The sequence below is a fragment of the Oncorhynchus gorbuscha genome, linkage group LG14 (genome assembly GCF_021184085.1).
Source record: "Oncorhynchus gorbuscha isolate QuinsamMale2020 ecotype Even-year linkage group LG14, OgorEven_v1.0, whole genome shotgun sequence".
Lineage (NCBI taxonomy): Eukaryota > Metazoa > Chordata > Actinopteri > Salmoniformes > Salmonidae > Oncorhynchus > Oncorhynchus gorbuscha.
The window spans coordinates 41,243,354-41,257,132 of NC_060186.1; the positions used below are offsets into that span (position 1 = coordinate 41,243,354).

The 13,779-nt window shown below is 43.0% G+C and overlaps 1 protein-coding gene across 2 annotated transcripts in view; it reads left to right on the top strand.

The window, feature by feature from the left end:
• Positions 1-1,226: 1,226 nt before the first annotated feature.
• LOC123995667 (protein eva-1 homolog A-like) overlaps positions 1,227-13,779 on the top strand; it is a 169,054-nt gene continuing 156,501 nt past the window's right edge. The window contains exon 1 of one of the 2 annotated variants that reach the window (XM_046299324.1): positions 1,227-1,487. In XM_046299324.1, the coding sequence (XP_046155280.1) occupies positions 1,382-1,487 (106 nt within the window). In that variant the 5' untranslated portion in view covers positions 1,227-1,381. Of the gene's footprint in view, positions 1,488-1,870; positions 2,048-13,779 lie in introns of those variants that run through there. The other variant, XM_046299325.1, reaches the window with a different exon arrangement.

Sequence of the window (13,779 nt, forward strand, 5' to 3'; positions counted from 1 at the left end):
TTTATAACTCCAGGAATTACACTTTTTAGTTATTCAAAATCAAGATGTACTATATATGGAAATCTTACTGTGGCTGATGATGTAGGGCAGTCTAATTCTGAATGGATGATAATGATGATGTGTTGGTGTTGAATCTCATTTCAATCAGGCATAATCATTTCATTTGAATTAAATACTGAATAAATAACCTACTCTGCAGGAGAAATGGGGGGGCTCCCGAATGACGCAGCAGTCTAAAGGCACTGCGTCTCAGTGCTAGAGGCGTCACTACAGACAACCTGGTTCAATTCCGGGCTGTATCACAACCGGCCGTGATTGGGAGTCCCATAGGGTGGCGCACAATTGGTCCAGCAACGTCCGGGTTTGGAAGGTGTAGGCCGCAATTGTAATTAAGAATTTGTTCTTAACTGACTTGCCTAGTTAAATAAAGGTTAAATAAAAATAAAATAAAATGAGGAGGTGGACCCACCAAAGGAGAACTTGAACCACTCACAGGGTGAGTAGCCTACACTACCACCTGTGACATAAAAGCCTGGGCCTCTTGGTAGAGGCAGTATACCTTCCCATACAGGTGCTACATGTCCCAATACCAATCAACCATAACTTACAAATTGAACTAAAAACCATAGAACAACTAAAATCGCACTTGACAACCAGTTTTGGTGAATGTAGCATCATGTTTTGTTGAGAAATTCATGGTTTGGGAAATAATTTAGCTTTTTAATGCTGGTAACATGTTGTATAAAAGCAATAAGAGGCCATAATGAAAGGCAATGCGTTCTGACATTTGTATCATGACTTTGGTGGTCTACACCAGTCAGCTTCGCCTTGTAGCTATGACCACTTCACTCACAGCCATTATAAAAATGTCAGAACACATCGCCTTATGTATTATTGCTTAAATATCCATGATGAGTCCTCTATATCTTGCCAAAATGCTACGTGCGTCCACTTATATTAGTGCACTCCTAACAACCTAAACATTACAAAACGTATATTTGATCAAATAAGCGACACGTAGCAACTTAGCAATTATATTTTTGTTGTTGATCAAATTCGACTCTCTCGTTAACTTCCAAACCAAAATTCCTCACTTCGCGGGCTTATTTTCGTAGACAGATTTTGTCTCCGTAAAACCTCTCGCTTCGTATTTTCTTCTCTGAGATGGGCCAGCCACTTGGACACGGAGTTCGAAATAGACGTTCCCTCGTGCGTCGCCGCTTGGCTTGAGCTGTCGCTCCTTCTCTTCCTCTCGGGGATGGTGAGGTGATTCGGAGCATGAGCAATGGGACTGAGCTGACACAGAACCTAAACCCCAAAGCAACGCTGGACTTTCAGAACGCGGAGAAGAAGCCACTCGACATTTCTCGCAGTTTCAAGGATGTTCTTCCCAGATGTGCCGCCACCCATCAATTATGCACTCGTGTTGGGAATAACGTGTCTGACGGTCTTCTGCAACTTCACCAAAGGTTCCTCTGAGTTTTCAGGTTGGGAAAGCATGCGTACCCCTTTATAATTAATGCTGCTTTTGTTGAACCATTCTAGTGTGTATTATGTATATGTGACGTAAATGCTTTAAATAGTTGTTTTGGGCTACAACAAGTGATACAGAAAGCCATGGTGCATGGTGGTCATTGCACAGAATGTATTTTTGGGCTACTTTGGCTGCCTTTAGACAGGCAAGCCAAATTCTTATATTGTTTCCACTAATTGGCATTTTGACCAATCACATCAGCTCTTTTTCAGAGCTGGTATAAATTGGTCAAAAGACCAATTAGTGAGCGAAACAATATATTAGAATTGGGCTACCAGTCCAAATGCAGCCTAGGTTTCAGATTTGCAGAACACAGTCCAAATGGTTATTGGTTGCAGTTTTTTTACTAGCCTACTTGTTTTGTAGTCAATGGGCCCTCATTGGCGTGTTGCAACCTGTCATGCATGTGTTTGTTTCGTAGTAGGCTAAACGACCATGGCTTTTAAAGGTACACTCTGTAAGATGTGCATGTCATCAAAGAGTGGACCCCCAACACAAACGTAAACAATGGTGGTAATGTATCCCATGGCTTGACATGCAAGTGACATTGATATTCCAGGCTATATCTAGTGCTTAAGGCATGACATTCCATAGAGGAACATGACTGTGTTTTTTTGCTACATTATTCGTCAGAATATGACAACTAAGCCATAAAACAATGTTTTTGTTGTTGTTGTAAGGTATAGAGTTGCACTAATCTCAACAAGGTAAAGTCATATTATTCCAAGTGAAGTGTAGACCTATTTCATTCTATGATTTTACAGGAAATGTTCCTGGCTTTAAGTCATGCTGAAAGCCTCATGTGCTTGGTGCCCTGGATAAACATTGTGCCCTGTTGTTTTGCTGCTTGACAATGACCCACAGGCACTTCAAATAAGTATTTTGTTTTTACTGTAGCCAGTGCCTCAGTATCAGGTAGTGTAAGCCTAGGACTCTAACTCACATGTGTAAATAGCACACACATCGTGTGTGCAGATTAAGACATGACAAAATGGAGTCAATGTTTTACCTCATGAAAGCTTATACTACTACCTCACCCGGCCGGAAAAATAAATAACCCACATTCTTCCGACTTCCAACACAGCCGTATTGAGAATATTGCAAGAGCATTGGTAGATATGGATACACGTAACATTACTCATGTGGGTGTTTTCTCGCTGTTTGCCACACAGTAAAGAACCTAACCCTAACCCCTAACCCTAACCCCTAACTGGTCTATTGTAATGAATGGAAACGTAGTATGGTCCAAGCCTGCAAAGTTTCATTATGAATTCAGTTAATTTCACATGCAGAATACACAATACCAGTAGAACACAGTACTAGGGGAGACCTTTCCAGGGAGACCTCGCAAGGGAAACTTCAGAAGACACCACTGTTCTCTCATTTGAGGTTGTAGGCCAACTCTTCGCTAGCCCCCAGGACAGGCCAGCTACCTTGTTTCAGACTGAGTAGCAGCAGCAGGGAGGGACGTTTTGTTTACAGTGTCATAAACCAGGAAGAGAGCTTTGTGTCAATGTGAATTGGCTTCTAATGGGTCTCCTAATGGTTTTAAATGAGCGGACAAATGCCTGACCGGGGGCCAAGGTTTTAAAGAGCAGATGTGTTAAGTTAACTTCAAACTTCACACACAAGTTAACGTAACCCTACTTTTGTGCCCTGTTGCGTAGGTGAAAGCTGTCATTACATCTTAGAAAGGCTGAAAACTTTACATCTAGTCTCTTCAACTCAATATTGTCCAAAAATAGATTGAATCCATCGATAGGCCTGTAATGTGACCTCGGAGAAAACATGTTACACTATTTTCAAAACATTGGGTCATGGGCAGGAGTTAATTCTGCAAAATCTAGAAAATCTCTAATTCGGCAGCTTTGTAGCAACATAAACACATTTCTTGAGATAAGTGCACACAAGTTCGACTTAAGCCTAAATCATTCATTATAGTCAATGTGCGATTTGAAAAAGCATTTGACTTAAGTGCATTAGGATCCAGGTCTTGCTCATCTCGTTTCCTCTCCTTTATGACCCCTGACCTAAGACAACACGATAGACCTAAGAGTTACAGTGAAAAGTAATTGGAAACCAACTAGTCCTTATACCTATCCATTCCTCTGAAGGGGAAGGAGACAGGAAAGGAAGCCATTAAGTACAATTTAGTTGCGGCTTCCAACCATGAGACATATCGTCTAGCCTCTCCTCCCTGCAGATGTAGGCTAGGCCTAGAGACGGCCATCTTCATCAGCTTCCGTCCCCCTCCTCAGCTCCTGTCACCCTCCTCAGCTCAGCAGCAGCTGTGAATCAAAGGCTTGGTACTTGGTCTCCAGGGAGACGACAGCTGGCCAAGAATGTGCCTTGTTGCTAAAGTTCTCTGTCAGTGCCCCAGATGGCATTTGGAAGCAGAGTTATTTTCTTAACTCACATGGAATTGAATGCTGCCTAGTCATCAGTTTTTGCTTGTTGCGTTGGATTGGTCCTGTTGAGCAAACAAGATTGATTTTGGGCACTCAGGTCTCAAATTCCGAACCCCCGGCCCTATTACTAATATAATTTAGGAGTTTAGGAACCAGGAATGGCATTTCCTTCCCCTTCCCCCAAAGGGACAAAGTACTGGAATCAATAGACAATTGACAATTCCTTATGCCAAAGTCCTCCTAATGAAAGTAAAGATGTGTACATATAATCAGTGCATATAAGCGCTAGTCATGCATTTCCAGTTGTCATAATGTCATGTTCGCTCTAGAAACCTAGAAATCAAGGCTAAACCAGTGCTGACAATGTTAGCTTAAATCGCATGCAAGTATAGGCGATAGGGGGATACCTAGTCAGTTGTTCAACTGAACGCATTCAACTGAAATTAACCCAACCCCTCTGAATCAGAGCAAGCATTGAATTATTTAATTCACCCGTAGATATAAAAAAACAATGTTGGTGGTAGGTAATTGAGTTCTATCTCTCCTTATCACCTCTATTATTCCAACACACATCTGCCTGAATGACTCTTTTAATGGCGCCGGAGGAGATGGCTGCCGTTTTGCGGGCTCTTAACCAAATTGTGCTATCGTGTGTGTTTTTTTGCATTCTTTGTAATTTATTTTGTACATAATGTTTCTGCCACCATCTCTTATGACCAAAAAGAGCTTCTGGATATCAGGACAGTGATTACTCACCTCGGACTGGACAAAGATTTTTTCTTCGAGGGCTTGTTAGTAAGTATTTCACTTTAAGGTTGTACCTGTTGTATTCGGCACATGTGACAAATACAATTTTTATTTAATTCGAAAGTGGGGAGTGAGCATTTAATGTAGAAGACCCCCTTGGGCTACGAGCTAGCTCTTTAAATATGCAGTCAGTCATGTCAGAAGCAGACTCATTACTTACCAACAACAGCTGCAAATTCCAATACAACTTTATCAGTGACGAATTCCCAAGATTTGTGAATCTGATCGGACCGAACAGCTAGCGCAACAGCTAAAATGGCTTTGAAAAAAACATGATTTCGGGTTTTAGGGAGAGGTATCTAACAAAATAACTACACTATGCCATTCACTAATCATAAACTATTCACATATAATAGACATGTCAGTACATTTGTGGACTAAATTCATACTTACTGAACTATTAAAATGCCTTTATCTTATCCCAAGCTTTTCTTGGGGAATTAGAACCATCATCATTATCAGTACTTGGACATTGAATCATAGTGCTTGAAGCGTAGGTCCTTTTCCCAGCAATGACAGGTATACAACATTGGAACTTTAAAGGGATAGTCCATCCAGATTTCAAGTCAAAGATTCTGAAAATCATTTTGTCTAGCTAAATTACTTGTTTTGAAGTTTCTTTGCACTTAAACATTACATTAATCCACCTTTTCTATGCCTTTGGGATAACACATTCTCTCAGGCACACATTGTCTACCAGTGTGACACATGACCCCAGCTGCAGAAGTATTTTACCCCAATCTTTCTTTCGGTGTCGTCCAGCCCAAAGCGTCATGCAGGGTTTCTCCATAGGTCTCTATTATTGTAGACCCACCAGGATGTTACAGTGAACTTTCCCCCTCTCTCTCTCTTTCTGTGTCTCGTAAACCTGTGGCCGGGAGACCAGTTTAACCTCAGTCAATGGCTGTTAAATGGTCACGGGGTCAACAAAGGTCAAACCCTCTTAACTAATGTGTGTGTGTGGCTGGAGGGCTAATGATCCATCTTGCCTTCCTGTCTCTGCTCTTGATGTGAGCATACACGGAGAGTCAAAACCCACAGTTTTGTGTTTTAAATCAACATTTTCCAAAGAAGGCCACCCAAATCTTAGCATTTTGTTTGGTTGAGTTCCTTTTACTAAATGTGATGTCTGATTGAACAAAGTGTTGGAAGCTTTGCTGGTTGCTCATGTAGAGATCTATGCAAGGAGTAGAAAGATTCAGCAACAGCAGCCCATTTGGAGAGCATGCTAACCTCACCTGGGACCTCCATGTAAAACCAAACCAGCATGGACACAGGCCCACTGGGGAGCCAGGCCCTGACAGGGGGAGCCAGGCCCTGACAGGCCCACCCACTGGGGAGCCAGGCCCTGACAGGCCCACCCACTGGGGAGCCAGGCCCTGACAGGCCCACCCACTGGGAGAGGCCCTGACAGGCCCTGGGGACAGGCCCCAGGCCCACTGGGGAGCCAGGCCCTGACAGGCCCACCCACTGGGGAGCCAGGCACTGACAGGCCCACCCACTGGGGAGCCAGGCCCTGACAGGCCAACCCAATCAGATTGATGTAGTTTAAGCATTGTTGTGGACTTTCCCTCCCCCTTCTATAAAACAAGTGTGATGTATAGGACAACTTTTGCACACAGGTGCCTTTCCTTCACTGGATGGGCCTTGTGGGAACTTTTTTGGCAAAATCCCCTCATTGTTTTTTGGTGGAATTCAAGTCTAATATAAACAAGTCTAATATAAACATTCTTCTAATATGCGCTTATTTGCACTGCATCTATGACTGTATGAAAAAACGTAGCGTAATGGGCACACAACAGATAATAAAACAGTCAATAAAACATTGTTTCCCTCATACAGACAAGGCAGCGCTCATTGCCACTGTGCTCGATCCCCGACACAAGCACATGCGCTTTGTGGAGCAGCATCTCCGCCTGGAGATCAAGGAAAAGCTAACCGAAATGTAATGCAGAACCAAACTGCCGATTTCAAGTGCCAGCAATGCTGATGATGCTCACGCACACCCACATCACCTGCCCTCCACACACTTTTTGGAGAGGAATACTACACCAAATACGGGAACCAAAAAAAAACAAGTTGAGCTTTATTTCACGAGCCGTGCATCCCACCTCCGGTCAACCCACTGGTTGAGGCCCGGTAAACGAGGCCCGGTAAAATGAAGCTTAGTGTCCTGGATAAGCAGTACCTCACTGTACTGGCAACCTCGGTTCCAGCAGAGAGAGTTTGCGGGCCTTCTCGGAAATAGTCTCTGTACTCTCCTCTCCTCTGAGAATGTGGATATGCTAATTCTCTTGAATAACAATGCTTAGCAATTGTGACTTTTTATGAAAAACACAATCTGTTTACTGGTAATTTCTTTAAATGTAGCCAAGACTTTATTTATTTATTTTAGGAAAAAAGTCTGTCGTTCGGATTATGTAGCTTTTTCAAGTTAATATATTTTTCCATGTTTGACTTTTAGTTCTTATTAAGGACACTTAATGTGTTTACTTTCTTTCAACATATATATTTGTTTTGCACAATAATCAGTGTCGTTGAGTAAGATATAGTAGCCCCGTTCTGAAGACACAGCCTTTTTCAAGTTTATTGTGTTTTCCTCATGTTCAATAAATTGATCTTTATTTAATCAACTAATAGATGAAAAACAGTCACAATTAGTATGTATTATATGTAATTCACTTGTTCACTGAATGTTTTGGGTCATGTCAGGTTAATTACATGCAGTTAAAGTTGGAAGTTTACATACACCTTAACCAAATACATTTAAACTCAGTTTTTCACAATTCCTGACATTTAATCCTCATAAAAATTCCCTGTTTTAGGTCAGTTAGGATCACCACTTCATTTTAAGAATGTGAAATGTCAGAATAATAGTAGAGAATGATTTATTTCAGCTTTTATTTCTTTCATCACATTCCCAGTGGGTCAGAAGTTTACATACACTCAGTTAGTATTTGGTAACATTGCCTTTAAATGGTTTAACTTGGTCAAATGTTTCGGGTAGCCTTCCACAAGCTTCCCACCATAAGTTGGGTGAATTTTGGCCCATTCCTCCTGACAGAGCTGGTGTAACTGAGTCAGGTGTGTAGGCCTACTTGCTCGCACACGCTTTTTTAGTTCTGCCAACACATTTTCTAAAGGATTGAGGTCAGGGCTTTGTGATGGCCACTCCAATATGTTGACTTTGTTGTCCTTAAGCCATTTTTCCACAACTTTGGAAGTATGCTGGGGTCATTGTCCATTTGGTAGACCCATTTGTGACCAAGCTTTAACTGATGTCTTGAGATGCTGCTTCAATATATCCACATAATTTTCCAACCTCATGATGCCATCTATTTTGTGAAGTGCACCAGTCCCTCCTGCAGAAAAGCACCCCCACAACATGTTGCTGCCACCCCCGTGCTTCACGGTTGGGATGGTGTTCTTTGGCTTGCAAGCTTCCCCATTTTTCCTTCAAACATAACGATGGTCATTATGGCCAAACAGTTCTATTTTTGTTTCATCAGACCAGAGGACATTTCTCCAAAAAGTACAATCTTTGTCCCAATGTGCAGTTGCAAACCGTAGTCTGGCTTTTTTATGGCGGTTTTGGAGCAGTGGCTTCTTCGTTGCTGAGTGTCCTTTCAGGTTATGTCAATATAGGACTCGTTTTACTGTGGATATAGATACATTTGTACCCGTTTCCTCCAACATCTTCACAAGGTCCTTTGCTGTTGTTCTGGGATTGTTTTGTACTTTTCGCGCCAAAGTATGTTCATCTCTAGGAGAAAGAACACGTCTCCTTCCTGAGTTATATGACAGCTGCGTGGTCCCATGGTGTTTATACTTGCGTACCATTATTTGTACAGATGAACATGGTACCTTCAGGCGTTTGGGAATTGCTCCCAAGGATGAACCAGACTGGTGGAGGTCTACAATTGTTTTTCTAAGGTGTTGGCTGATTTCTTTGGATTTGATGTCAAGCAAAGAGGCATTGAGTTTCAAGGTAGGCCTTGAAATACATCCACAGGTACTCCTCCAATTTACTCAATTATGTCAATTAGCCAATCATTAGCTTCTTTAAGCCATGGCAGCATCTTCTGGACTTTTCCAAGCTGTGTAAATCCACCGTCAACTTAGTGTATGTAAACTTCTGACCCACTGGAATTGTGATACAGTGAATTATAAGTCAAATAATGTCTGTAAACAATTGTTGGGAAAATTGCTTGTCATGCAAAAAAATAGATGTCCTAACCGACTTGCTGTAGTTTGCTAACAAGAAATGTGCGGAGTGGTTGAAAAACAAGTTTTTATGACTTAGCAAAGTGTATTTAAACTTGCAACTTCAACTGTAAAGAAACGGCAACAGCATAAAAAAAGAATTTCAAATGTCCATCTCACACACACACACACCTCCCTTCATTATCCAGATCCCCTTGAAGCCCTCCCATATCTTAATCATGATCTGATTTTTGAGAGCTGGTTATAGTGCACCAGGCCCCCTTCCCTCTTTTACCATGTAACCCCCTCTCAGCACCTCTCCATACTCCTCTTATTTTCATCCCCATCCATTCTTCCCCCACCACCCCATTCCCTCGCTTCTCCAAGCTTCTTTCCTCAACACTTCCCTTACCCCTCTCCTTCTCCTCCCCCTTTCCTCACCATACCTCTCCTTTCTAACTCACCCCTCCTTTCCCCACCTAGCCCCTCCTCCACAGGGCTTTTTCCAGAGCACTACTGTCTTTCTGTGTCTGTGTGCCAGGTGAGCTCTGTCCAAACAAATCCCCTACTTCGCCTCCTGCCTCTTTTGTCTACGGCGGGCCGAGGCAGGTGGCTGAGGGGAGGGGGACAGAGTCAGTTGGAAGGAGGGGGGATAGTATTATCTTAAACAGAAAGAAGAAGAAACTGAACTATAAAACAGCTTGCTGATGTTCCTTGGAGCCAGGTTGGGAAATACTCGATTCATCGCTATCGACGGTCTCGGAAAAGTCCTAAAATCCCATCGGCAGGGCTGTAGTGGAGTTGTTCGAGATCTTTGAGTTCTTCTGTGTCCACATCACTAAGGAATTATCATGGTCCAATACAGTCATGAAAAAGATATGACAAAGCCTCTTCCCCCTCAACAAGCTGAAAATAATTGACATGGGCCCTTAGATTCCTGGGAATCTGCACCATTGAGAGCATCTTAACTAGCTGCATCACTGCTTATCATTCAACTGCAAGGCTCTATAGAGGGTAGTGCATACAGCCCAGTACATCACTGGGGACTGGATCCCTGACATCCAGAACCTCTATACCAGGTGGTAGTGCATACAGCCCAGTACATAACTGGGGACTGGATCCCTGACATCCACAACCTCTATACCAGGTGGTGGTGCAGACAGCCCAGTACATCACTGGGGACTGGATCCCTGACATCCAGAACCTGTATACCAGGTGGTAGTCCAGACAGCCCAGTACATCACTGGGGACTGGATCCCTGACATCCAGAACCTCTATTCCAGGTGGTTGTGCAGACAGCCCGGTACATAACTGGGGACTGGATCCCTGGCGACCAGAACCTCTATACCAGGTGGTGGTGCAGACAGCCCAGTACATCACTGGGGACTGGATCCCTGACATCCAGACTGGATCACTGGGGACTGGATCCCTGACATCCAGAACCTCTATACCAGGTGGTGGTGCAGACAGCCCAGTACATCACTGGGGCTGAGCTCCCTGACATCCTGACATCCATCATTAATAATATATGCCCATGGGGAGAAATGATGGTGCTTGTAAGTGTGACATTTTGTTTAAAAGTGTTCATTGTCTTTTTTTAGGCCTTATCAATAATTAATTTAATCTTGCTTTTTGACAATGTTTGGCATGTCCATGCTCGGTCATAATGTAATTTACAGTAGGCCTAGTCCTTCTGTAGCTCAGTTGGTAGAGCATGTAACGCCAGGGTAGTGGGTTTTCCCGGGACCACAGTAGAATGTATGCACACATGACTGTAAGCCGTCTGCTAAATGGCATTTATTATTATTATTATATTATATCAGTGTGAATGCTATTGAAGCTATGCAATACTTAGAACAATATGGACAGCAAATGGGTTCAATTTGAAATATTTAGCAAACGTTGTTATTTGGTTTCTGTACACCATTTAACAAACTATAACGGACTAACATTTGAATTGGAGTTAATTCCAAGGTAATCCATAAAAGACCTTAAATACATAACTTGAAGCAACCACATCTTTGGCCATGGAGCACGTTCTGATTGGCCAGTGAGAATCCAAGTCTCGACACAACCTGTTTATTCATCAAAACCCTTTCTCGGCAATGCCGGCAAGTCCACCCATAATTATAATGGTGAAAGTAGCTCAAATATTTCTGACACGTCACTGAACCTATAGCGCTACCTGCGCTTAGATTTACCATTGCGTTAGGGTTGTTAAAAGCCCAATCAGTCACAGTAGCATTTTAATGTTGTTTTTGTCTCTGGTTACAACCAACTTAAACACCAGCACAGAAGTAAAAAGGTGTACACTCACTGAGCAAAACATGAATTAGACTCCTTGCTTTTAAACATGCCCCCCCATGAATGAGAATGGTGACTATGTTGGTGACTGCGAGGCTTAATTTCTAATCACTTGGGTTAGGCTGTAGCTTGTCTTTTCCCACTGAAAATGCAATGCACCAACGTCTCATCACTAGGCTAAGGACTCTGGAACTAAACACCTACCTCTGCAACTGGATCCTGGACTTCATCAAGTAGGCAACAACACGTCTGCCACGCTGATTCTTAACACTAAGGCCCCTTAGGGTTGTGTACTTAGTCTCCTCCTGTACTCCCTGTTCACCCATGACTGCGTGGCCAAACACGACTACAACACCATCATTAAGTTTGCCGACGACACAAAAGTGGTAGGCCTGATCACCGACAATGATTAGACGGCCTATAGGGAGGAGGTCAGAGACCTGGCAGTGTGGTGCCAAGACAACAACTTCTCCCTCAATATGAGCAACACAAAGGAGCTGATCGCGGACTACAGGAAAAGGCGGGCCGAACAGGCCCCAATTGACATCTACGGGGCTGTAGTGGAGCGGACCATCGGGAGCGTCCTGACCAGTTGCATCACCGCCTGGTATGGCAACTGCTCGGCATCTGACCGTAAGGCGCTACAGAAGGTAGTGCGAACGGCCCAGTACATTAAGCTCCCTGCCATCCAGGACCTATATAATAGGCGGTGTCAGAGGAAAGCCCATAAAATTGTCAGGACTCCTGTCAGCCAAGTTCTCTGCTACCCCCCCGGCCGCCTTTTGTACACAGCTGATACTCGCTGTTTATTGTCTATGCATATTCACTTCACCCCTGCCTACATGTACAGATTACATTTACATTACATTTACATTTACATTTAAGTCATTTAGCAGACGCTCTTATCCAGAGCGACTTCCAAATTGGTGCATTCACCTTATGACATCCAGTGGAACAGCCACTTTACAATAGTGCATCTAAATATTTTAAGGGGGAGGGGGGTGAGAAGGATTACTTTATCCTATCCTAGGTATTCCTTAAAGAGGTGGGGTTTCAGGTGTCTCCGGAAGGTGGTGATTGACTCCGCTGTCCTCAACTAGCCTGTACCCCTGCACACTGACTCAGTACCGGTGCCCTCTGTATATAGCCTCGTTATTCTTATTGTGTTACTTTTTATTTTCGCCTACTTGGTAAATATGTTCTTAACCAACAGTGCAGTTCAAGAAGGGTTAAGGGCTTGTAAGTAAGCATTTCACGGTAAGGTCTACCCTATTCGGCGCATGAGAAATAAAGTTTGATTTAATTTTGACATGAAGTAACTGCTTAGCTCTCACTGCAGTGAGGCTTGAGTTAGGAGAGGGTCTCCATCTTCCTGGAGTAGTTTCATGACTGGCGATCCTCTTCTTCAGGGCATTCTGTAAAGAACATCCGCCAAACAACCCCGCCATCCGAAACCCCTCCATGGCATCCAACATCGACGTACAGTAAACTGTCATTCCTGTCCACTAGTGACATCAACACAATGGAGAAGTTGTGCGTGTGATTCTAGAATGTGGATCCGGAGAGCATCAGTCCAAGACCATCTTTTTTAGCAAGAAACGTTCCCTGAAAATAAGGGAATTACTATTTCAGTCGGTTCCCTTTCGGTTTGCAGTTAGGCAACATTGTGCAACATTCATCAACTCAATACCAGTTGCATTGTCTGAAAGCTGTCGGAAAGCTCCAGACACTGCAGTATGGAACAGAAAAGAAACGTTAAAGAAACCATAAACCGTGATGGACCAGGCTTCTACAGGTAGGGGTGTAGTACACAGCCTGTTGGACACAGTCCGTCTCAGTCTCACTATTCAGACTATACTAATGAGAGATGCATTATAGCGTCACTGTCTTGACTCAGACTGTGCAGACTGCTATTGAGAACAATGTAGCCTATTATCTCTGCTCAGACTTTGAGAGAAATAGGCCATCATCATATGTCTCTCCAGAATTTGCTATTGAGAGTCATATTATGCTAGTGGATGTAGCTAGTAACAATGTACTGTAGCTAGAAAGGACACCGATTTTTATTTTATTTTTTTATCTCCTCTCGTCCGCCCCACTTACGGGTGGCTATCAAATGATCCTTTCAACACCGCCTGTTTGCTCCTGTTGTGTGAGGGAATGTCAGCCACGCTTTGATGCCCTCCGTCCTCACTCTCTCACTCCTTCCCGTTTTTCTTTCTTTCCTTCTTTCTTTCCTTCTTTCTTTCCTTCTTTCTTTCCTTCTTTCTTTCCTTCTTTCTTTCCTTCTTTCTTTCCTTCTTTCTTTCCTTCTTTCTTTCTTTCCTTCTTTCTTTCCTTCTTTCTTTCCTTCTTTCTTTCCTTCTTTCTTTCCTTCTTTCTTTCTTTCCTTCTTTCTTTCTTTCCTTCTTTCTTTCTTTCCTTCTTTCTTTCCTTCTTTCTTTCTTTCTTTCTTTCTTTCTTTCTTTCTTTCTTTCTTTCTTTCTTTCTTTCTTTCTTTCTTTCTTTCCTTCTTTCTTTCTT